The sequence below is a fragment of the Saimiri boliviensis genome, chromosome 2, assembly GCF_048565385.1.
Source record: "Saimiri boliviensis isolate mSaiBol1 chromosome 2, mSaiBol1.pri, whole genome shotgun sequence".
NCBI lineage: Eukaryota > Metazoa > Chordata > Mammalia > Primates > Cebidae > Saimiri > Saimiri boliviensis.
This window is the reverse complement of record NC_133450.1, coordinates 149,774,944-149,801,275: the sequence shown is the minus strand read 5'-3', so window position 1 is coordinate 149,801,275 and position 26,332 is coordinate 149,774,944. Positions and strand designations below refer to the sequence as shown.

Below are 26,332 nucleotides of genomic sequence, written 5' to 3'. Positions count from 1 at the left end.
AATGAATATACAATGAAGAAAAGATAAGAACTATTAAGACTATGGGTAAACAGTGTATTCCATGATACTGTGGCACTGACATGTGGAGCAGAAGTAACAAATGCTCATGAAAATAGTCTAACTTATTTTGTCTTGCAGAATGTGGGTAGAGTTCCATTTTATATGAATCTCATGGGACATTTAAATTCTTACCTTGCCAAAAGTGTTGTTAGAATGGGGGTCATTGCTACAATGAACACAAAGGATACAGTTTATTGTTTGCCTCTTTCATGACATTTATCAGGTTCCTTAGTATCTGCCAAGCAACAAATGTGAAGCTAAGAGAAAATCCACAAAGAAGTTCCAGGGAGTACGGAACTAAGTTCCAGCAGTTGAAAGTAAGATGGGTTTTTCTGTGTGGCTCCTAATATCATGTTATTCACATTTAATTCTTTAACATTTAGAATTTCTGACTGTGCTGGCTTCTGGAGGTAACAATGAATAAGACGGTCTTTGAGGATAATCAGCCAGAGAGAGAGAAACACATAACAAGGCAACAGGCATGTGCTGTTATTATTATACGTGGTCAACAATGGGAGTTCATATGGGGTGTTTTAAAATTTAGGCTGCTCTGTTCCTGGGACTGTACAGGCAAGAAGAAAGCCAGAGAGGGAACATGTGGGAGCCAGTTTAGAGTAGGTTATAGCCAAGTATGAACTAAAAGCATGGGGGAATGAAAATATACATGGAATAATCACAAAGAGATGGGGAAGAGTGGCAGAGATGGAGAAAAAGAAATACTGGGACAGGAAGCTTTTTTCTCACACTGTGTAAACTAGTGTGAGAAATTAAAAAGTATGGGAGGAAAGAGGAAATATAGACATGAATACACATATAATCACCATGGCATGTCCTGAGTGCTCACTAGCGTGCTAAATGTTTCATTACTCATTACCTCATTTAATTTTATTCTGTACAACTCAGTAAGGTTGATCTCGTCTTCATTTTATAAATGAAGAAACTCAAATTTAGCAAGGCTACTTAACTTTTTAAAGACACACTGCTAAGACAGGTAGAGTCAATTTAAACCAAGATGTTTTCTAAACTTTTAATCTCCAGGGTTTTTTCTAAGGTAAGTAAAGTGCTCCCCCAATGTTACAGGGTATCCTGGATGAGCAAAGAGAAACTGATGCTAAAGATTATATCAGGAAATAGTAGTCCCTGGTCCATATGACCTGGAGAAGGAGTAGGCATAGGATCTAGATCAGAGTTCTACAATCTTTTGGCTTCCCTTGGCCACGCTGGAAGAAGTATTGTCTTGGGCCACACATAAAATACACTAACAGTAAAGATAGCTGATGAGAAAGAAAATAAATTGTGTTGGGCCACATTCCCTCACTGTGGGTTGGACAGGCTTGATCTAGATCCCAATAGGTACATGGAGTCCCTATGTAAATTTGTCTTTATATTGGAGTAAATATTAGGATTATAAAGTAATCAAATTATGCTCACCACACTATCTAAGATGCCTTTTTTGTTTCTCAACCTCCAGAAAGTTAAAAAAGTAATAATTCCTTAAAACCTAGAACAAGTTCTAGCGCCCATTTGGACATCATTATTCTTCCCTGGGGACCTTCTTACAGCACTTTGTACATACCTTAGTACCTTATCGCACCCTGCCTTTTCTCATGTCAGCAGCTTTCTAAGACGGAATGAAGCTCACTCTTCACTTTCTATACACTGTATCAATGAATAACAAACTTTTTTTTTGCACTGAGCATCTAACAAGGTCACATAATCTAAAAGAATGACTCAGTTTTTTTTGGATGGTACAGTATTCTTCCACCACTTTCTTTTGCTTAGGATAGAACATCATCAACAAATGGGGATCTATTTTCCCAAACTTCACCTTCTAGTCTGCTCTCCCTCCTGCCTGCCACTTCTTTTTGGTTGGGGTCTTTTTCTTTAACCTTTAGGATGGTCAAGTTCGAGCCAGAGAGGTGGAAAAGTTAGTCTAGATTAAAGTACCACTGAGGGAAGTGGAGTTTCTGGCTCTCTTTCAGAATGTCCAGGAGAAAGATACCTCCAAATAAGGTACAAAGGGTGAGGCTCTACTATTTAATTTTCATAATCTACAGGATAAAATATTCACTCATATAAGTCACCATGACCTAATTTTCTATCCTATATCTTCTTAATCGCGTGACCAGGTCTCAGTGGCCATATTTCTCATCAGAGAAAGTAATGAACATACTAAAAATAGTTTACTCTCATTTTGAGTTTTAAATAGGTATATCATGTTATTCAAACTACATCTGCTTATATTCTATGCACACATTTGAAGACTAAAATAAAGAACAAATCTTTAAAAAGAGTTTTTGTTTTAAAATTGTTGGCTCAAAAATAGCCACATAAAACATGCTTCATAGCTAGCAATGCAGACATTCTTAACTTTTGCCCTGAGTAAATAATATTACCTCTGTTGATCCTGTGAAGGCAACTTTGTCTATATCCATGTGAGAAGAAATGGCTGCCCCTGCTGTAGGCCCATAACCAGGAACAATATTCACCACTCCAGGAGGAAACCCTGCCTGAAAGGTAAAAAGTTTCAAAGTTACAATATAACTAAGAATTTAATTCAAAAGAGAGGTAAGTAGGGGATTGAGATTGTCCCTTAATGCTAACATTATAAGATGCTCTAGAAAAAAAAAAAATTCACCTAACTGGTTCTATTATTATTTCATTTCTAAGAACACATAAAAAATAACTTCAAGGGTTGCATTATTGAGGCACAATTTCTTGTCAGGGTAACTCCATACTCTATGCATTATTGATCCAATGATGGCTGTTTCAAATTTCATAATGCTAACTCAAAAAGATTGTATCAAAAAAAGTATGGCCAGGTGCAGTGGCTCACACCTGTAATCCCAGTACTTTGGGAGGCCGAGACAGGCAGATCACAAGGTCAGGAAATGGAAACCATCCTGGCCAACCTGGTGAAACCCTGCCTCTACTAAAAATACAAAAATTAGCTGGGTATGGTGACACGCACCTGTAATCCCAGCTACTCGGGAAGATGAGGCAGGAGAATTACTTGAACCTGGGAGGCTGAGATTGCAGTGAGCTGAGATCCTGCCACTGCACTCTAGCCTAGCGACAGAGCAAGACTCCATCTCAAAAAAAAAAAAGAAAAAAAAAAAGTGTTTAAGTTACTTATGTAGAAAGAAAGTAACATGTTTATTAAAAGCTAAAGCGATCTCACATTCTTTAGTTCCTAGCTGTTGTTGACTGTTGATGGCATAACAACTGAGTTGCAAAATCCCATTGGCCTTACTTAGTGAGTAAATTGTTAAGTAATTACTGTTATCCCATTCATGATTAAACATCACAGGTTGATTTCAATCCTCATTAAAGAATTCAGGTAGAAAGCAGGGGAACTGAGTTGGACACATTACAATTGCATGTTATTTGCCTCAAAATAATTCATTTTGACATCTCTTTTCCCTGTTTTTAATTTGAATAAAGAATATTTTAAAAATAAGAGTTCAGATTTTCTAACTTTAAGTTTCTAGTTACTTTTTTTTTTTAGGTTTTGGTAATATGAAGAAAAAAGGACAAAGAATTGTTTGTAAATAACACAATCTAGATAGTTGATGAAAATAAGTTTTACGTGCTCTTTTACTGCTTTTGAACAGTAAGATAAATGCATAGGAAACCATAACAGAAAAGTGAATATAAACATATCCAAACATGAGTAGATTGGAAAGTGTTTGGAAATAATGAGGCCCAATATTACAAACAAGCATTTGGCACAGAGGCCTTTTTGAACTTACCTATATTAGTTTACTCAACTTTGCAGAAACACTAGGCCTTGAGTGGCAGGTACAAACCAACTTAAGTTTCAACATTTGAAAGAATGCTACATTCATTTCAACATGAATTTATGTTCATCAGAGTTGGACAAATAAGCAAAAATGTGGTCCCGAGGTGACTGTTTGACACCAAGCCTTTGCGTTTGGCTTCCTGTCCACATTTGGGCAGCAACTCCTTTGGGGTAACTGTCAGAAATTGTAGCCAGCGACAGTCATGCTAAATGTATTCCCACCACTGGACAGGATCCCACCACTGGACAGGAGCCATTTGTAAATAATGCAGTTCATAGTAGCACCAAATGAAGCCTTCCTATTATAAGTTAGGACTCTCGAGTCCCTGCACATATGTTGATTTAGGGAGACTTACCTCTTTTATTAAAGATGCCACGTGGAGAGCAGTGAGAGGAGTTTGCTCTGCTGGTTTGACAATCACGGTGTTTCCGCAGCTCAGTGCAGGCCCTATCTTCCAAATGAGCATGACCAACGGGAAATTCCACTAGAAAGCAATACGTAACAATAGATTCTTTGTATTGTGAAAGGCACATTTGCTAATCCAACTTCCACATTATACCCCCCCTATAGATGTTAAATAATACAGTAGTTTTGTGAAATCATCTTGCATATTAAACTTCATTGCTAAAAGCAACTAGTAAATGCTAAAATGCTCTAAATAAAGCAGATATGAGATATGAGAAGGAAGGAGGCGAGAATCCCAAAATTTAATCAAGTGCTGTTGCGTTCTTTTTCTACCAGGAAAAATAAATCACTGCATGGTTTAGCTTACTATGAAGCATATTGTAAGTTATCTGAAAATGTTTAAGAAGTATGATTACTCTCCTTCTTTGTAGGTCATTTGTTGTAATTATTTACCCAATATTATGATTTAGTAGCTTTTATTTCCAGGATAAATATCTTGCTAAAGACAAACATGTCCAGGGTCCAGAGGCCAAGTACTTGGTTTCGAATCTCAGCTCAGTCACTGACCAGCACATGAACTCACACAAGTTACATGCTCTCTGTATCCTATTTCATAATCTATGACTGCTGATAATAGTCCTCTCTATCTCAGAAGGCTCTCCTGAGGATTAATCAAGAAAGAGGGTGAGGTGCTCAATGCAGTGACTGGTCTATCATAGACACGTAGTACATATTAGCTATTATCAGTGTTCAAAAATTACGTAGTTTTTATAGATTGGGATTTTTGAATAAGCAATTTTATTAAAATATTGATATGAATACATTTCAATCTCATTGGTGCAAAAGATAAGTCATGACCATTTCTTCACATAAGAACTTCACCACCATTTGTTTGGTTTGGCCTTTTAAATCATGGCAGTTAAAATAAAATCATTTAGATAGTCTCCTGTTTGGTGGGCTTAAAAATTTTCACAATTCTCTTAAAAAGACTCTCTTTTCTAAGAGGAACATGGAGATCTGAGCCTCTTACTTAAAGGTAAAATATATTCCATTCCATGCAGTGCTTCAAATGCCTCTGGGATTCTTTTTTCCATTTTGATTAACAAATGTCTTTCATGAGTTGAACATTCTGGGAGCTACTGTTCTCCATGATGAGATGTCTCAATGAGAAAGTGCATTGGAGAACAGTAGACCCTATGACATTTCACTAAAATGCTGTCCTGCACTTGTGCAGTGGAGAGCACCCTGCCATATACATGTAAGTACGGCTCTTATAAAGAGTACCTAATGCAAATTTTAAAAAACAACCCAGAGTAAAGGGTTAACATTTGTGGATGATGTAGTATTAAAACATTCTTAAGAGATATGCCAAGATAAAGACAGGTGTTTGGACTACCTAATTCATATCCAAGAAGTTTAGTCACAGGTAGACCAAGTTAAACAAATCTTACATTTACTCCACATTTAACAAATACATAAGCATCCATCTGTGTTAGAGAAAGCTTCATTATTAGATCGAATAAGAACTATTTTTAAAATTGAGAATTATATAAGAGAAAAGCTTACAGGAAGGATTTGGCCGCATACACCAATAGGTTCATGTCTTGTATATGTAAAAAAGTTTCCATCTGAAAAACACATACAATCATATATAAACAAATGTATTTGACATTCACAAAATGGTGGTTTAGGGCTGGCGAGAGAAAAGTGGAGGCGATAATTTTAAAAACATATCTCCGGCTGGGCACGTGGCTCACACCAGTAATCTCAGCACTTTGGGAGGCCGAGGTGGGTGGGTCACGAGGTCAAGAAATGGATATCATTCGTATCTCCAACTATTCACAAAATGGTAAGTGAAGCCCTAAAATAGTTATTTGAAATGATAGGAACCTTAAAATTGAGTAGGTGAAATCAAAGATGCAAAACTGACAAAAATTTGAAAGATAATTAATTATACCTTTCATCATCTAGGGGGCCTGATTTGAAAATCATCCTTATTTTCAGAGTTTTATAAAAAGGGGGTGAGAAAGAAAGTAGGAGGTCTCTGGCTAAGAGAAGAACCACATTCAAATTTGTTTCTGATAGGTCAAAGTTCTACCAATAAGATAATTCTTTTTAAAGGTTGTAATTTTTAGAATTAGTAAAATTTAAAAAAGTAGAATTAAAAAGAAAATCTCCCTATAAGTAATAAGCCTTTCCACTGACTTGTTCTAAAATGTGTTTTATTTGCCTACCAAACAATAAAAGCAAATTCTCTCAATACATGAAGAAAATGCCAGAAGTCAAAGACATTTATTTTCAATCTAAATTTGACCACTTTATGTGCCCTGAACTTTGATGTGGTCATCCTGAGAGATATATTATGCTTTATGCTCAATTCTGTTCTAGTTCCCACAGAAGCTTCCTGGCTTCAGCAGGAACTCTCTTTATCAAGATCTATTTGTGCTTTAAGTGACTTCTCCCATTTTGTCCCAGAGTAAAGTAACACAATTCTAAAGTAGTCACATTTCTTAGATTATCATGGTCATACTTTCCTCTCAACTTCTTGCTATCACTTCTGACCTCCTGGATGCTCCAATTAGATTGAAAATGCACACTGTATTTAGGAATACAGTGTCCTGGAAGGTACTGTATTCCTAAAGTTCATATGTTTGCGTGAATTAAATTCTACCCATATTGTTTCCCAAACAGGTGCATTTTCATGTTTCCAATGAAGTATTTTTTGTATTTCTATTCCATTTTGTGCATACCCCACTAAAATAACACATACATACACATTCACACACACAAACCCTTAACTCAGGCTACAAGCACAGTCCCATCTTGCTTTAAAGATATTTGAAATGAACCAGTGTGAACTGGCTTAATTAGTATAGTCTAACTACACTGAGTTTGACCAGGCACAGATGACCGTAACTGACTTATACTGGAACATGTAAAGAAGCTTAAATAATTACATTACAGAAAGGATATAAATGTCACTATTGGAATAAAACCCAAATAAATAATTTCAGAGGCCAGCTTTAAAAAGTTTGGGCCCTTAGAGGGACAACTGCCTCAAATCAGTAATTATGGCCATAGGCATGTTCTTACTTTAACATTTTCTAAAATATCTATAATGTTATCTTCAAGGTCATACTGAAACAACTTTAAAAGACATTTGATGAATTTTAACAGAACTTCTAGGTTGAAAACTGTGTTGTCTCAAAAAGTCAAGAGGAAAATAATTTTGCCTTATTTGGTTAACATTTTTAAAAGGGAGGGTTTGAAATTATTCAGCTCTATAGTAAGCTCCTCACCCCTATCCCCATATTAGTGGTTGCCCAAAGGTACTTACCAATTGGAATTGTACGGCCCTGGATCTTGTCAGCCCAGCCTGCACAGTAGCGCAATGTTTTTATGCAGCCTGCTAAATCATTCAGATATGCATTGGAATAGAGTTTTCCACCATTCATTGACTCCATTGTCTGAAAAACATGTCAAACATCAAATCTAAAATTCCAAAAAGCCTTAGATTAAAAATATGTAGTAAATATTTTGAATAATCATGTGCTAGAGAATTTGGGAAATAAAAGAAATCCTGTCATCTTGTCCAACCTCCATTTTTTTAAGAGTTAAAATGACTTGCTTGAGGTCAACTAGCAAGATCTGGACACAAAGCGTAGCGAGATTCTGATTTCTAAACCCAGGTGCTCTCTTTGTCTCATTTTGAATGTTCTCCTGCTAACCAACTTTCTAGGAATTGGTCACAATTTGATAATATACATAGCGTGTGAGAATGGTACCTAGTCTTCTAAGTCAGATCAGAATTCCAAAATTTCGCTTATTTTATAATCAATTGTGGGTGACAATTTAGTGTCAGTGACTATTAATGATGCCTCAGTAATCATTTTTAATTTTTGCATTCCCTCTGGATCTAGGCAGTCTACTCACACAAACTTAGGTAACACCTGGACTTTTCATCCTTGAATTTCCCTCAGCAGGATTTTAATTATGAAATTACCAGCATTGCCATTATTATCATAATTGCCATTTGAAGGGTCAGGCTACAAAGTTCAACATTTTCTAGTCATGTGCCCTAACCATTTTAAGATGACCTATCTCCCCCTTGGCTTCTCTTCTTAAGCAGGACCTTAAGGTCTCTGGGAGCTAATATTCTGCTGGGGTGGTTACCTGGCAGGGATGCACATAAAGGTGATAAACTGTTAAAGCTATTTGCTTCTGTACTGCACTGTCTACCATGTCAAAATGTAACTAAACATGATTTTTGTTTGCCTGTACTTTTGTCCCCAAAGGATCTTATGCTGATAGGCCATCAACAAATCAGATAAATGAGAAAAGCCAAGTTTTAGCAAATTCTGCTTTCTTCCTACAGGCCATTTTTATTCCTATAATTTTATTGCACATAGCTGCTGGTTCTAGGTTTTTGCATATTTCAAATTATGTTGAATATGTAATAAATGTAATAAATGGTCCTTGATAACCATACTTGCTATTAACCATACATACTAACATTGACTTTTTTTTTTTATGTAGACTTATTTGTTACTGCCACTTTCAGATTCTAAAGATGAAATTTTCTCTGAAACCTGATCTTGGTATTGGTTTATATTAGATTGGCTTTATCATAATGCCCAACTGAGAAGAAAAAAAAAAACAAGGAAATACCCTCCCCCAACTATATTATGCTCTGACTCATCTAACTGCTAAAATATAAACAAACAAAAAATTGTATGCACAATAAAATGATTTTGATAAACACATTAATAATTGGATTTTTTCATTCTTTGCCTTTTTCACCTGTAAAAAGAACATTTAATTCTGACCCTTGTGAACAGACACATTTCAGGAAGAAAAAAAGTAGTCATTTATTAAATATCTTAGTGGGCTAGACTAATGAGAAATACGACTTATTTTAGAGAAATATTTTGAGCAACATTAACAAACTTGAGTTTTTCCATCAAAAGAGTTCAGTGGTCAAGTGTTTGAATAAACCTAATATATCATTCTAGGAGACTCAAACTTTGTGTGATCTTATTAAAGCCTCTGAGAAGTTCTAAGGTAAAGAAATTTTTAAAATTTGGTTTAACTTGGGGTTTGCCAAAGTTTAGACTAGAATCTATTATGGGGGCAGAAATTAACATCATCCAGAATTGAAGTGCAGATTACTATTTGAGAATAAGTTTAATGTTAAAAGTCCCATATATTGGGACAAAAAATGTTTTCATTTTCTTTGTAGAGAGCATATAGTAATCCCTAAAACCAAAACAACTTGCCATTTCAAACACTGAATGCTTTGGAGAGCTCTAGCTACCCATCCAGCTTGGGTAATACTCACTGCCAGCAGCACACGATCTCTTTCGATTAAATCAGCCAACTTGTGTAACAGTCGTCCCCTCTCGGAAGCATCCATAGTACGCCATGGAGATCCAATCTGAAAAGCCTGTCTTGCGGCCTTCACTGCCTTGTCAACATCCTCCTTTAAGTCAAAGGGAATTCAATTCAGTAAGCTAAACATATTAGGCAGGCAAATTTAATGCTAAGAACCCTGTAAAATAGACTGAAGCACCTCATAAATGGGCACTGTGCCTCTGTTATCCCCAAGTCTAGCACATTGTGCATATTCAACCACTGTCTGTTGGAATTTTACTCCTACTAAATCGTCTTTCCTATGAAGAGCTCCACATACCTAGCACATGCTGAATTTCCTAGAATATAAATACTTTGATTTTAATAGTTGCTATCATCTGAGTGCTTGCTCCATTTGTAATGTTCTGCTGACTTTACACATATTAACTCATTTAACTCTCAATAATTTTATGGAACAAATATGTTCCCCATTTTACAGATGAAGAAATGAAAGCAAAAAGAAAGGGGAGCTTTGCTCAAGGTCAATAACTAATAGTGGCTGAGCTGAGTTTTAAATGGAGCCCATCTGACTGTAGAATCCTTGCTGTTCACCACACGTTATACTTTCTTAGTGACTAGGTTACATGAGTTCCAGGTCAAGCTCAAGAATCAAAATAGTGAATATGTTCCCTGGTCTCTGGTGACTCAACAGCCTGTCCACTTTCATGAAGAGCCTATTGAAGGGTGAATAAGAACTTTTCTTTGCTGTTGAAGAATAAACCTTATAAACACGTGCTCATTCCTCTTGTGCAGAGGGAAAAGGGCATAGAGACAGTGGAACAAATAGAGTAGGATGTGCATGTGACAAACTCTCATTTCCCAACTGGGTATAAAGAGATCCTTTTAAATCCCAAATTAGGTAAAGAAGTCAGTTTCTTATTAATGATGCATGGCTTAAAACTCCATTAATTCAAGTAAAAGTCAAAGAATAAAGCAACTCCACACTCAGTCTAGCCTCCTTGCCTTCTCTCATAGTGCCTTCACTCAATTCCTTCTTTCTCTGTTGTGTTTTTCTACACCAGGTATATTCTTTGGTTCTTTGGCAATCTATGTCAGTTACAAATATTGCCCTGGCCACTCTATTCCCCTACAGATCCCTGTTCAGACCTCTTCTCAGTTCTTACAGAACATAGCTACTGTTACTGCAAACTCCATAAAGGCATAGATCATTCTAGTGTTCTTTTGTACATACGACTGGCCACTGTATGGAACTGTATAGCTCCACAAACAGTGACGACATCATAGGCCAGTAGGTTGCAGTATTTTGCAGGAGACACAATTTAAGAATTGGGGGAGAGAAAAAGTAATTATCCTAGTTTTTTATTTTTAAAATTGTGCACAATTAAGGTAAATCCCATCTAAGTATATCTTCCCCTCAAATGGACCTCAAATTAACATCTTCCTTCTTTGGCTACATTCAATTAAGCCAAAAACTTACAAGTCTGTGAATTAAAGTACAAAAAACTATTCTTCTAGTATTTATCACCAATGTAAGATGCTCTGGGGCAAGAGAGAGATTTTAGAAGCATAATCTGGTCTGATTAAGTAATAATATTTACTGACTACAAGCAAAGATTCTTTCACTGTAATACATCACACACTGGTATATCTTACTGTCTAACTTTTCAGAGAATGATGATATATACAATAAAATATATGTATTGCCTGCCTTTCCTGAGAAATATATATACAGCACATATTTTGGGCATTCAGTTAATCACATTGATTGCTTATATTTAGACAATGTTTCACACCACATGTTCTAACTTTTTCCTAAATTTACAGAGCACTGTTTGAAAAAAGAAAAAGCAAACCACAAAAATCTGAGATTGTCAGCATGATCTGTGGATACCAGAGCTTATAAAATATATGCTGCTCTGCGTTTAAACAGATCTGTATGACACAGCTTTCATTTCGATCCTTCTGTTCAGTGTCCTGCTATTGGGCTTAGCCAAATATGGGCTATCACAGGCATCTCAGCCTCCCAAAGGGATATGGAAAACTGGCTTCAAGATAAGTAACTCTGCCATATGGAAAGCACATCCCTAAAGAATGCTGCTATAAATAAAGACTTTCTTACGGTGCTGTCCTTTGGATCATGCCCTTACTTTTCTCATATTTTACACGTAATCTTGCAGAAGCAGAAATAGAGTAATCTTAGTTAATATATAGTTTGATATAAAATGACCCAGATTTGAATTCTGATTCCTCTTCATTAGCTATGTAATCCTTGAGGCATCTAACCATCTGTCCATCCAGCTAAAAATCTGATAAACATTCCACTCTGCAGCATTCTCATCATCCGTCTGCTAATGACAGCAGATTGAAGTAAAAAGATTGTTCTTTTGGAATATTCAATCATATGAAAGAGACATACAACCAGATCACTCCCCCCACAAACATTATTATAAACTATCAAATGTGTTATGGCATGATGTCTCAAGATGCAACTTTCTTTTCTTTAAAATCGGGGTATATTGCTGGGTGTCAGGGGATACGCCTATAGTGCCAGCTACCCAGAAGGCAGAGGTGGAAGAATCACCCGAGCCTGAGAGGTGGAGGTTGCAGTGAGTTCAGACTGTACCACTGCACTCTAGCCTGAGTTACGGAGAGAATCTCTATCAATAGAGAGTCACTCTGTTGTCCAGGCTGGAGTGCAGTGATACAAACATGGCTTATCAAAGCCTAGATCTCCCGACGAGCCTCACGTGATCCTCCCACCTCAGCTGGAGTAGCTGGGACTACAGGAGTGCATCACCATGTCCGGCTAATCCTTTATTTTTAGTAGAGATGAGGTCTTTCTATGTCTCCCAGGCGGGTCTTGAACCCCTGGGCTCAAGTAATCCTCACACCTTGACCTCCCAAAGTGCTATGATTATAGTCATGAGCCACCATGCCGAATTTTTTTGCAGACATGGAGTTTTGCCATGTTGCCAAAGCTGGCTGGTCTTGCCTGTCTCTGCCTTCCAAAGTGGTGGGATCACAGGCATGCAAGGATTACAGGTGTACATCACTGCACCCAGCAAGTTCTAACTTTTAATTCTAATATTTTAATTCTTCCTTTCAGTTTTCATTGCCCTGAACAATTTTAGACTTGATTATTTCATATTGTTAATACTTTCTCAAGTTCATTCTCTTCTGTCCTCAAACTACCTTGGCTACTGTCACGTCAGGCTAATCTGCAAATAATTTTATCTTATCACTTTGTTTTTCAAATGTTTTTACCTGTTCCCTTTTTTCTACAGTCTCAAGGCCGGGGTCCTCCACCTGGTTTTCAAGGCCCCAAATTTTCAGACCAAATCTCACCTATCCAAACTTTGTGTTTACATTTTTTCTACTCTATCTGACGCAACTCCTTCTTACCTTTGTCTCTGCAGTTCTCCTTGCCTAGAATATTCTACCAGTATACTCCTTTACTTCCAAAATCTTATATATTCTTTAAGACCGAGCTCAAACATCAATTCTATCTAAAACATTGCCAGACAAATCCAGCTTGATGATGAGCTACTAGTTAACAGCCTACTAATCTCCAGGCATTAAGGAAAGACTTTTAAAGCCCCATAGATACTATTATTATTAAGTATCATGAAACTTGGTTTATAAATGAGTAGACTGTGGCTAATGGCTTTGAAATCTAGCAGACAGAATCAAAATTTGATCTCATATCTGACTACAAAATCTAGTTCTTACATCTCTGTAAGACTGCTCTAACGATGACCTCTTTTGTAACAAATATGTACTGCTATTTGTTTTATAAACTATAATATTTCTTACAATTCTGGGTCTATAATGGGCAGTAAATAAATTTTCAATTATTTGGTTACCTGTTCTATAAACATATCATGTTGTACCGATTTTATATAAGGGTGCCTTACATAATTAATTTAATTACATTGGCATTTACATAACAAATCGTATTTTAATAGATTCCCTGATATAACACAAAACTTATACATTATTCAAAAACTATTAGACATAAAAGTTATTGTTTTCTAATTCCAGGACTATAATTTTTTGGATTTTTATTTTAGAACTGGAATTTTCAGGGATATGATTTTTAAATTAAACAGAAAACAATTTGGTACATTAACTCAGATTTGCACCATCACTAACATTTTTGCTTATAGCACTGAAAATGCTCCTTTTGTGAAGTGAGAGCCCAGAAGCTGAATGTAAAAAGACAGTTGAAATGATGATGAGATATCAAATGTCTCCTAAAGCATAGTTAAGGAAGGACTGAACTCTTCAATCACTCCCAGATGGTATACTTCCATATTAAATTCATTCAGAGATGGAGAAAATAGTTATCAGACCAGTTTTACTTTTACACCTGTCATAGGCACTTACTTTAATGGACATTTACTTTTATCCCTACCAATTATTTGTTAGGTCATGCCTTAGTATTAAAGTAGTTTTCAGGATTAGTCAATATAGCCTAAAAGAACCACTGAAGTGAAAAGAAAACAGTTCCCACCCACATCTGTACTTTGCTTTGTAACCTCCATTTGTTCTTGCCCTTCCTCTTTTCTTTATAATACCATTGAAAGGCAGTATATAGCCCATTGTTAGCTCCATTCTACTTATAAATTAAATTCCTAAAACCTCTTGGCTCATTATCTAAAGAGTCAGATCCAGAATATTGGGTTTGCTGTGACTATGTAATTTACTAGATTTGTACCTTTCACTAAGCAATGTTGGAGTCTACATATGTTGGCAAAATTATGAGAACAGTAATAATTATTTTAAAATAAGTTTTAAAATAATGCTGAAAAAGAATATGACTATAAGGGTGATAGATGTTCCAACAGTGGTTTACCATGAACAGTTTATAATATAAACAGTTTCAGTGATCAGATGTCCAGCCAACTCAGTTGGCATTGTGACCTGATTTGAAGCTTGGGTAGATATTAACGGGCATCCTTGATCTCTTTCTTGGGTGAGCAATAGTAATTGTCAAGAAGCACGGAGCAAATCAATGGCAAATATTTCTAAGGCTTCCAGTTTGACAATCAGCTTTCCCGTACTATACTTTAGAAAGGTGGTAAATCCCACAAACTGTGCTAAGAAAAGTCCTCAGATTGCCTGACAAGGTTTTATCTGGAAATTTAGGTATAGAGATTTGTTTTTGTAATGAATCTAATCCCAGTGGCAAAGGTTGATGTTCAAGGCTCCAGAACTAAAACACTAACAATATTTTTCCATCTGTTAGTTGCAAACTGTAAACAGATCTGTTCTCTCTCTTGAATGGAGAGAGAAAGTAGGTAGCTCTCAAGGGCTCACTCTGTCCTTGCCCTTTATTGCTTTTCTCATCTTGCTAGGCCTGCTAGAGCTACTCAAGCAACTAGAGGAACATTGGAGGTGGTGATGTGTGGATCACTTGAAGTCTCTATAAAAGGCATCCATTCCTCTTTGAAACGTGAAGAATAAAGTTCTCTCTTATTTCTGGGAATGGCTTGGAGGGAACAGGCTTCCAGGACTCCTATAGACCTTGTCGGGGATGATCAGTATTTCTCTGCCCAAGTTTAGTTTAGTAGCATTTTAGAGAGGTGCAGAGTGATCACCACAATACAATTTTCAATCACTAACTTTCTTAGGTGTCAAAAATTCATGACCCCTGTTAAATGTTAACAGCTGAGAGGAGATACAACTTAACAGCTTAACACTTTAGTTCGGTGGTTCAAGATGCATTCCCCCACCTCCATCCCAACTAACATCAGCATTACCAAATAATTTATAAGAAATGAAAAATTTCAGGTCCCATTCTAAAATTATTGCAGTGAAATCTGGGGGTAGGTGGGACTCAGCTATCTGTGCTTTAACAAGACTTCATGAACATTCCGATACAGGCTAAATTTTGAGAATGTCTGCTGCAGTCAATAGTCAGTTTTGTACTAAATTCCAAAGGTGAGTAATGAGCAATATATGGAAATTCAAAGATTGATGAAAAAGAAGAGTATTTTATAGATCTGTAGAATATACTATATCTATAGTATATAGAATACCTATAGGATATACTATATATCCAGAAACCAAGGATATAAATGAGAGATGTAGTATTGATCTACAAGAAGCATATTGTCTCAGACAAATTAACCTATAGCTGTATAACACAAAGGTTATAATACAGGCCAATACGATGTCCTATATCCACAGAGAAGAGAACAAGTCTACTTGAGAAGGTTAGAGAAGGTTTTAAAGAAGTATAAAACACTGGCATGACCGAAGTTTTCAGATATGCCTGGCACTGTTGAAGAGCTTTATACATTTAACTCCTCAAGCATTTTCCTATCTCTCATTTTACAGGAAAAGGAATAGGATCTCAAAGAAGTTAAGAACAAACATTGGAAATCTATGTTCTTACTGTAGAGGGTGACTTGAACTAGGTCCCAAGGACTACGCTGTGAACATGTGCAAAGGCAGTGACTAGCAAGCAATGGTTGGGGAGGGATGCTGGGCATGGTGAAGTTGAAACTCTGAAGTTGATGGGGTAGCCTGGGAAGGAGTCCATAAACAAGATTGAGTAATATTATAAAGGACCTTTGTTTGTGGACTTTTTTCCAGAGACAGTGAGAAACAGAATGGAGAATTCATGCTTTGGTGAACTCTTTGGTATAAACAGAAAATCTGAATCTGAAAGCCAGTGACATTTGTCATCATTCTATTCTGTTTCTGCTTCTCAAATTGTTGACCCCTGTGGCTGAACTCAGTACTCCTGTGCCTTGAGACTTGGGTCTTGTTCTCATCATACTGAAATCTGAACCCAGGGTTTCTCCTAAATCCAAAAGGGCCCCCTCAGGTCCCTATCTTGGAATAAGCTTGTCTGCATGGCCCAGTACCTTCAGATTTGTGACCTCATTTTTGTGATCTCATTTATCAGGGCTCAAGTAATAGAAAAGACTGGGCAGGAGACTGGCAGGAACATGTGATTGCTATAATTAACTGAAATACATTGTCATGAACAATATTATCCTTGGGTGTTGCTGACTTTAATTTCCCAGTAGTCTTTTCCTGCAGCAAAAAATAAAAAATAAAAAATTTCCTCTTCACATTACCGAAATGTAAAGCTTGGCAACCCCTGGAAAACTAAAGAACAGAAACTTCATTTCAAATTAGACTTAGAAACACTTACATGTTCAGATAAAAATTCCTAAGTTTTTTACTCTCCTCACCCAGGAGGAAAGTAAAAAGGTTATTTAATATTAGGCTATCTTACTTTTAATAATAAGAAAGGCTATTTAACATTACCCTATCTTACTTTCATAATAATGACAAGGTGAAGCAGTATCCCCCACTAGGCACAGGTTATAGTATTAGAGGGGCAGCATTTTAATGTTGATGTCATTAATTATTAGCAATGCCACCTTGAGTAAATTACTCAGCCTTTCTACTCTGCCATTTCATTATTATTTGTAAAAATGACTCAAAATTGTACCTCCCCTATAGGGTTGCTTTAAGTCTTAAATGAAGACAGCATTTAGAACTTGAGAACAATTTTCACTAAATAAAAGTTTGTTTTTGTTATTATTGCTATTATTAGCTAGAAAATAACATTTTTAATTTGTTAGTCAATTTAAGTTATTCTACAATTTAATTTTTAAAGGTATTGAATAATAATGCAGTGATTTTAAATAAAATAACTTGGTAATATATTGTTCTAAACGTTCTATAATAACTTTTTTTTTTTTTTTGAGACGGAGTTTCACTCTTGTTACCCAGGCTGGAGTGTAATGGCACGATCTCGGCTCACCGCAACCTCCGCCTCCTGGGTTCAGGCAATTCTCTTGCCTCAGCCTCCTGAGTAGCTGGGATTACAGGCACGTTCCACCATGCCCAGCTAATGTTTTGTATTTTTAGTAGAGACGGGGTTTCACCATGTTGGCCAGGATGGTCTCGATCTTTTGACCTCGTGATCCACCCACCTCGGCCTCCCAAAGCGCTGGGATTACAGGCTTGAGCCACCGCGCCCGGCCTATAATAACTTTTTACTTTTATCTAGCAACATAAAAAGAACAATTTCATATGAATAAAATATTTCTCTCCTTTTTTCTTTTCTTTTTGTTTTTTTAGGCTGGAGTACAGTGGTATGATCTTGACTCACTGCAGTCTCCACTCCCGGGCTAAAGTGATTCTCCTGCCTCAGCCTCCTGAGTAGCTGGGATAACAGCATGTGTCACCGTGCGTGGCTAATTTTTGTATTTTAGTAGAGACAGTATTTCACCATGTTGGCCAGGCTGATCTTGAACTCCTGACCTCAAGTGAACTGACTGCTTTGGCCTCCCACAGTGCTGGGATTACAGGCGTGAGCATCAGCACCTGGCCGAGGATTTCTCTCCTTTATAACATATGATCAACCCCGTCTCATGCAGTCTGTAAAATAAATCTATATACTATTTCAATTGAAAATAAAGTAAGGAAGACTGTGAAAAAACAATCACCATGACACCCAGAAGCACAGATTCATCATTATTATATGACTACTGAGAGAATGTTTTTTTTTTTTTTTTAACAAGGACAACTTAGACAATTTCCCTAGGCTGCCCCAGAAACCATATTTTCATGACATGTCTTTTGGAACTTGCAATGGGGTTCAGGAACTTAGAATGGCAAGAAACCAAGAAACCTGGCATAAAATAAAGCTAGTGTTCAGAAACTCACCTTATCTCCTTCTTCTACCTGGCAGAGTTCCTCCTCAGTTGCAGGATTAAAGACAGGAAATTTCTTGCCACTCACTGAATTATGCCATTCATTGTTTATGAAGATCTGTAGCAATAAAGAGAAAATGTGTAAAAAGGTACTTGAATATGCAGCCAGTTTTGGAAATTTTCATGAACTTTAAAGCATTTCACAATGCCTAAAAGAAGCACATTTTTTTACCCCTCAAAACCTTCTGGTTGTTTAAGATATTTTGTGTTTACATGCATACACATGTACTGAAATGAAGTACATAATGCTTTTATGTTTAACCAAGCGATGCAGTCATTTCAACACTAGAAAATACATGCTGGAGAAAACAAACTAGAGAACAATGATTTTACCTGAAATGGCCATGAATTTGAAGCAAAAGCAAAGGCTTTTGTGGGCTTGGTCTTTATTAACAATTGCTTTTATTTTCCACTTCAAATTCTGAACATCCTCATTTTGGGCTATGGGTGATTTGGAATCATAAGAGACTATTTTCTAATCCTTTAATGTTTTAAAGCTAAAAAATATTTTCGCTAAAGAATTTTAAAAGAAGTTCACTTAGAGAAAATTAGCTAGTGACATTGTTTCACTGGCTTTTTAAAAGCATAGGTTTTGTTCGCCTCAGATTACCTGGTAATTTCTTTGTCCTCAGATAAAATCAGGAACAAGATTTCTTAATGATAACTATGAGAAAGAGACATGCAACTAAAGAAACAGTAGGAAATATGGAATTCTGTATGTACTATAAAATAATAGAAATATTTAAAAGCATCAGTAAGTCATTTAAAACATCTCAGTTTCAACTTCCAGGTCACTGAATTTGCCTTTTCTTGAGGAGCCAGCTTTGACATTTCTTATTATTTGAAATATGAAAACAATAATACTGTATTACATAGTGTATATTATAACTTCCTGTTAGACTTATGACAAGATAGACTTAGTTTATTTGATTTTGAATCTGAGGTAGCTAATACAGAGAGTAAAGGAAGGTGACATATGTGCTGGGTTGATAACATGTATCCTAATTCAGACATCCCTTCTTACTTGATATTTAAAGATAAATCATTAACAGTTCAACCCTGAGGGAGAATGTAATGAAACACTCCTCCAAGGTTTAAATTAGCTACTGTGCTAAATGAAAATTACTTATTTATTAACAATTTGCCAGTGATCACTAGCATAGCTTAAAATTCTATCAGAGTAATAATATGTATATTACTATGTATCCCTAAATGCTTGAATATAATTCATTCTATATTCTGTGATTTATTATTTAGACAAAAAATATTTCCCTGTTCTCCTACACTTCCATTGGACAATGTGTAACTTTTAAATTAGTCATTTCTAAGTGGCTGCCTTCCGTCAAGGACTATGTCCAGTTTTCTGGTTGATCTTCAGTGTCCAACACAATCTCAGCACTCAAGCAATTTTAGCCTCAGTAAAAAATTCTTGAATAACTTAATCGAATCAAAGATCTATAATCCATCAACTACTCATAGATAAGATCTATAATATTCTGCAAATGAATACTCTATGACACTTACTATTTTCTACAAAATGGGGAAGAGGATAAGCCTCCTTGTTTTCCCATTCATGCCAATATAATTATCTATACCAAAAAAAAAAAACCAAAACCGACAGAATTACAGAATTATTCTGTATAGTTAAAGGTGTTCAAAGGAATTGTAGTGCTATACTGAAACTGACGGTAAAAACACATGAGTATGGCTAAATAAAGGGGAAAGGGGCCTAAAACTGTTCAGATGAAGAGACTAGATGTGCAAAAATACATATATAGGGGCATAAGAAAAATAGAAAAAGTATCAAGAAACCCTATCAGATTACAGAAACAAGATTAATTGAATACAGATGAAGACCACAAAATTCACTATATTATTTTTTGGGAAAAAGCACTAGGCTCTCAGATCAACTTGAGGAAACATAAATTCAGATGAAAGTGCTGATTTGCCCAATGTTTCTTACAGCCAATCAACACTCTAGCTATCAGAAACACATTTTACAGAATCCCATAATTATTCCTAGAGTGTTTCCATTTAGGCCCTTATGGCTTAGTATTTTTCTTCCCAAGGGATGTCTGGGAAAGAACTTAACCTGTCCAGAATTCAGCTCACTGGCATCTCTAGCTTCATGCTGCTCTCACTCCAACATTCTAAAGCTTGCTCATGCACACTGTCCCCCAGCACACTATCCCTCTCATACACACTTCCCTTTTGTTAATGACACAAACAATCCCTAGGTACCCTTTTGTATCACTTTGTTCTGTACAATTATAAAAAAGCGTTCCCTGTTCTCTTGGCCCTTTACCTCTGCCTAATTAACATTTATCTTTCTTCTTGTCATCGTGATCTTCCTCAGATTCTGTCTACAGCCCTCCTCAGAATACTTTAGTGATTATTGTCAGACTGCTTAACATGGCAGTAGAGGGGGTTAACAATCTTGTCCCAATATGCTTTTTCAGTCTTTTGCTCTACCATTCCCTCAGTTTACCCTTTGTTCCACCCTCATTCTACTGCCTCAAACACCTTGCCATTTTTTGCAGCATACTTTCATTTACACTGTTCTTTAAACTAGAGTTCCACTATTTTCTTCTATTTTTACTTCAAATTCTAGCTTACTATGCCATCTCCTCATGAAGATTTCACTAGTTGCTCCAGTTGAATTTCACCTATTTTTTCTTCTTTCCAACATAACATGTTAGTATCCTACTGATAAATTACTTATGTTCTGCTTTGTGTTAATGTTAGATATCTATGTATCAGCCCAGAAAATTCCAAACAAAAAACTAAAGATATTGTCGTACTTGCCACAGATTTATAAATCAGTCTTCCAAAACCTGCCTCAGATTTATTCACTTACTAATTCTGCCTTCTCTCTGCCCTAAAGAGTGTATAACTGCCTTAGATTTTTGTACCTCTCAACTAAGGGAATACAGATCTCAGTCTGGCAGAGTTATACCCAGAATTTCACCCTTCTACAATGTAATTTCATTAAAAATAAAATAAAACAACATACAGAATCAATTACATTTTGCGAGGCCTTTGGTCGGAGTTTCTAGCTCTCTCCTGAGCCCTCTTATCCTTAGGTCTGTGATAATCTGTGGTTTCAAGTTCTCAATAATATGCTCTCAACATATTACAGCTTATTTTACTCTCTTTACATATTTTTTGGTAAAGGAATTATTACAATATGTATGTACCATCTAGTTCCATGATCAAAACTTGTATCTAAGCTGTACATAAAACTGCCACTTCAGATTAAAGCCAGTGAATATTTTGTAAATGAGCATTAACCTGAAGTGAAAACACACGTTTATCTGGCAGCCTGCAGGCAACTGAAGAGATCAGCTGTAGAGGATCCCAAATTACCAGCACTGTCTTGCATTATTCAGTTTTAACCTTTAATACAGGAGAGCACTGTGAGCTCAACTTGTGTTTGAATTTGTGCTTACATTTATATAATCCTGATTAGAAACTTTTGTTTTATCAGAAAAGTGTTTGTCAAATAATGAGTAAATACCTGAGACATACCCTGGAAGATACTATCGGAAAATGAGAGATAAGTTAGCCACGGCCCCTGCTCTCAAGGGCTTATAATCTAATTTCATATCAATCAGCCAGTAAAGAATTAAAGGCTGTAGAGCAAAATGGCCAAAGCAGTGGTGTTCTCAATAAATGGCGTAGAGGGGCATAGGCTAGAAGAATGCTTCTTTAGACGATGAGACTGGATTGGTAGAAAGAAGGAAAAAAAAAAAGAGTAAAGGGAGGGACAAATCTTTGGAGGTTCATAACATAGTAAACAGAGCAGCTCCCAACAGAATGGAGTTCCAGTGGACAGAAGTCACAGACAAGGCCTGCCAGTGAAAATAACGTCAGTTTGTGGTAGATCCTGGTCCCCAAAGAAAGAAGTCTGGGCTCTATTCTGGATATAAAAAGGGAGAGACCAGATCAAATGGATGTTTAGGAATACCGATTTTAAAGTACCCCAAACTGATTAGTAGACTAACCAGAGTCCAGGAAATTAGCCCAGAGACTACTTTCATAATCCTATCATAAGGTCACAAGGTTTTGGAGGAGAGTGATGTAACAGTGCAGTCTACAAATTATGAATTATGCACATTCTCCCACAAACAGAGGCATTTCAGCAGGAAAAGAGAAGTGGGCATAGGTAATGTGATGACCTAGATTGTTAGAAGGCCAGGTATTGCACAGCCTTTTTCTTCCCCTTAGCTACAGATAATTTATTCATAGGACAGACCTTCTTTTTTAATTAGAGAAGCTTTACATTTGGCATTTGGCTTCCAGCTGTGACCAAACCAAATGTTTTTGTATAAACACTGTTCCTGTAGTTATATTTAATGGTTATTTGGAGAAGTCTAGGCTAAGAGAATGTTTGATATAACAAGTATAAAATCTACATTAGGCTTGTTGAAATATTCTATAATGGTGACAATCTTATTTTCCTTTTGTTGTTTGGTGTTAGCAAGCTTAGAGAAAAAGAGATGATACTATAAAAGTAAAATATTCTTGGGTTCTATGTAACCATTATATATTAACTCAAGTCTAATTACGAATTTGGGACTGAGGTTACTTTTGAATAATATATATGTAATGTAACCATCAACTTTCAGTTTGCAATATTGATTGGAAATTATAAATGCCTATGCATACTCTTGGACTTCAAGTACTTTTTTATATGGGGAAGCAATCAATAGAAATGTTGAAGCAACTTAGAAATTGATTTTTACACTTTAGATTTTAGATATACCAGATTTTAAGAAATGCATCATATTACCTTTCATAAACAAGTAGCCATTTCCTGGATTCAGTTGGTGTCCAAGAATTAGTCATAATTTTGAAAAAAACAATTGTCTTTCCAGAGCAAAAGTTATTATGTCTTAATGTACTATGTATAAAGCTACAATTCTAAATAAATAAGCTAAAGCTAGATTTGACTAGTGGGCAAAATAAAGTCCTATTAATCTTATCTGCTGATATGAGATTTTGGAGGCTGTGGGCTTAAGTGAAGAGCCCCTGACTTCTTGCAAAAGATACTCAGAGCACCTTAAATTGATATTATCTCATCAGGGCAGCAACTGGGCAAGCAGCTGTAGATCCTGTAAGAGAAGCCAATACTTTCTTGGTGGGAGAGAGATTTTAACGATCACATTTTCAAAGCACAAAGGATTTCTTTTAAGATTTTCCAAAGGAGAGGGAGGGTGATGAGAGTCTCCATTTTATGTCACCCATGTGGATTTTCAAACCTGAGGGCTGAGTCACAGCACAGGGTGCATGGGTGGTGGTGTGAACCCATGGAGAGTGGTTTGTAGTGTAAATGTGTCAACGTTTTCTCAGCTTAGGAATCTACCAAAGTACCAAAGGCCACTGGGAGTCTGGGAGAATGAGATCAGGGATGAATAATGAGGAGGAGAGACTGAAGAAAAGTCTGGTGGGGTGTTAAACATTTAAAAGAATCAAAGCTGGATCTCTGGCAACTACTTTCCACCCTAACCCTGAGGCAGCAAATGTTGAGACTTAAAGTCAAAAAATGTAAAAGGAAATTAAGGAGGAAATAACAAAGGGGAGGAAAATTTTTAACTGCAGTCAAAGGAATGAAAACAAAATGAGAGAATGACCAAAACAAAAATAGGATAAATAAAAGTTTCCTTTCATTTGTTTTAAATTATAGTCTGACTTCAGCAACATGAGTATATATGCTTTTTTCTTGTTTTTTTTTTTTTTTTTTTTTTTTGCAAAACCCCTTCAGCCTTTTCAATTCAGCCAGGGAAAGAGAGACGATGACACAGCATTTGTTTTGAGCCACACCATCACTATGTCCTACAGATGACAGCAATACTTGTCAGCAAGTTCTGTACATCATATATTTTCCGTATCAAAGAGGTACAATGTAGAAGTGATAGAAAGTTCTGTCCATATTTAGCAGTATCAAGACCCGGTAAGCCTTCTTCCTTCTAAAAGAATGCCAAATATAAAGCATAATTCAGTAGCTTATTTGCATTCCTTTGAATACAAATTTTTGATGTCTGAAAAAGTATTGATAGAGCAGTGGAAACAGGTAATGGGACTTGGGTTGGTCCCATTACAATGAATTACAATGAATCAGGTAGAGATAATATCAGAAAATCAAATATTAGCAACATTTCATATCCCTCTCAAGCAATGCTTCTAAGTTTGTGAAAACTTTTGCTATGTACATCTACACACACACGCACACACTCACTCACTCTCTCTCTCTCCCTCTCTCTCTCACACCCAAAACATGTCAGCATCAGGAAAACCAGTATTAACATATTTGCTTTCCCGATTTATTAGATTTTAATTGTTTGTGAAGCAATCCTTGCTCAAATTCTTTTGAACATGGCTCTACCTTGTCACTTACATTTGGTAAACATGTAATGTATCCCCTGGCTATAGTTATAATAGCATCATGATAAATCAAACCAAACTGCACCACCACCACCACCACCACCACCACCATCCCAAGCCAGATAACTGCTATTTTCGGATACCTTCATTGGATGTCTGTATTTCTATGAGATTTATTTTATGCTGATTTGCATCATATCATCCTATAGATTATCCATGCCATTTCAGAGTCATTACCTTTACTTTGGGTTGGTCTTCAAATAAGTTATTTTTCATACTCTCTATGAGTGTTTCCCTCATTCTGGCAAGTTTGTAGTGACAAATTCAATATGTAAAGTCCCAGTTACAAAGTTATATAAACAGTTGTACTGAGAGTCCTTATGAAATGGGGACAATACCCTCTCTTAGGACATGTGTCCTTTACTTTAAAATTGTTGATTACATTTTCTTACTGTCAGGCAGGTGCCAGAGAACAAACAACTTGCCAAGATAGCAGTCCTCAGAAATGAGCTAAGATACTGCATTCTAAATATTAATAAATGATAATCTTCCATGAGTAAAATAAATGATTGGTTCTGTCACTGGTTTATGGCCATGATCCTGTTTCTGCTTGGCTCTGGCACTTCTGAAGTGAAAGGTCCTGACATGGCTGAGTGTGAGTTCCTGAGAGAAACTGGCAGCTCAATCGTAAAGTACCTGGAAGGTGGTTGCTGCATATGAAATTATAAGGCTCACTCACCTAAAACTTTTAGACCCTTGCTGCTTGTCAACAGACATTTTGGTAGCATCAGCAAAAGTTGAAAGACTGTTAAGAATACAGGATTTCAGACCTCAGCCCAGATCTATCGTCAATCAGGATAAGGAACGAATGATAAAAATGTAATAGGTGTGAAAATAGTTGTTAGAGCTAATTGGGAAAGGAGGATAATCCCTTCTTCTCTTAGGATATTTGTTGTTTACTTCAGTTTTTTTGTTGTTTAGGTTTTCTTGAGTGAAATTCTTGTACTACTGGTTTTGATATTTAAGGAAAAAAGGTTATCAGGTGGGAAAGCATCAGATCCAAGATTAAAAGATTCAGAATCCAGTTTATTCTGCTTTTGCATTTTAAGAGCTATGTGACCTTAAGTCATGCTCTCTGAGCTCTGGTTCCTCAGCTTTGAAATGGGACCCTGGTAACATCTTTTCTAGCTCCTCCCAGTGGTTAATTATGAGCCTCAAATGAGAAAAAAAGGTGAAATCAGTTTTGAACTGTGGCAAGCAATGTAAATATAAATATCACTTATACTGAGAACAGAATGATCGGATAATGTTAGGAGTCATCTTGGGAAAGAGAATCAAGGAGAGAAGGAACCGAGTAGTTAATAAGTGCCAGCCACATTCCTCAAATTACTTCACTTAATTCTCACTGCCACTTTCCAAGGTAGTCATTCTCATTCCCAATTCACAGACAGAGAAACCGAAGCCCTAGGGGATGAGAAGCTTGGCCAATATCATATAATTAAAAACGCAGAATACCTGGAAATTGAAGCCAGGTTTAGCTTGTTCAATCCCTGCACGTTGCAGTCAGTC

At 36.4% G+C, this 26,332-nt stretch overlaps 1 protein-coding gene across 3 annotated transcripts in view; it reads right to left on the bottom strand.

Annotated features, from left to right (window-relative positions):
• The window catches only part of ALDH1A1 (aldehyde dehydrogenase 1 family member A1), a 305,164-nt gene that overhangs the window by 18,590 nt on the left and 260,242 nt on the right, over positions 1 to 26,332 (bottom strand). For all 3 annotated transcript variants that reach the window (XM_074394665.1, XM_003935614.3, XM_074394666.1), the window contains 6 exons: positions 18,333 to 18,437; positions 9,607 to 9,747; positions 7,606 to 7,735; positions 5,835 to 5,896; positions 4,219 to 4,347; positions 2,457 to 2,570 (listed from right to left, as the gene is read on the bottom strand). In XM_074394665.1, the coding sequence (XP_074250766.1) occupies positions 2,457 to 2,570; positions 4,219 to 4,347; positions 5,835 to 5,896; positions 7,606 to 7,735; positions 9,607 to 9,747; positions 18,333 to 18,437 (681 nt within the window). The remainder of the gene's footprint in view (positions 1 to 2,456; positions 2,571 to 4,218; positions 4,348 to 5,834; positions 5,897 to 7,605; positions 7,736 to 9,606; positions 9,748 to 18,332; positions 18,438 to 26,332) is intronic.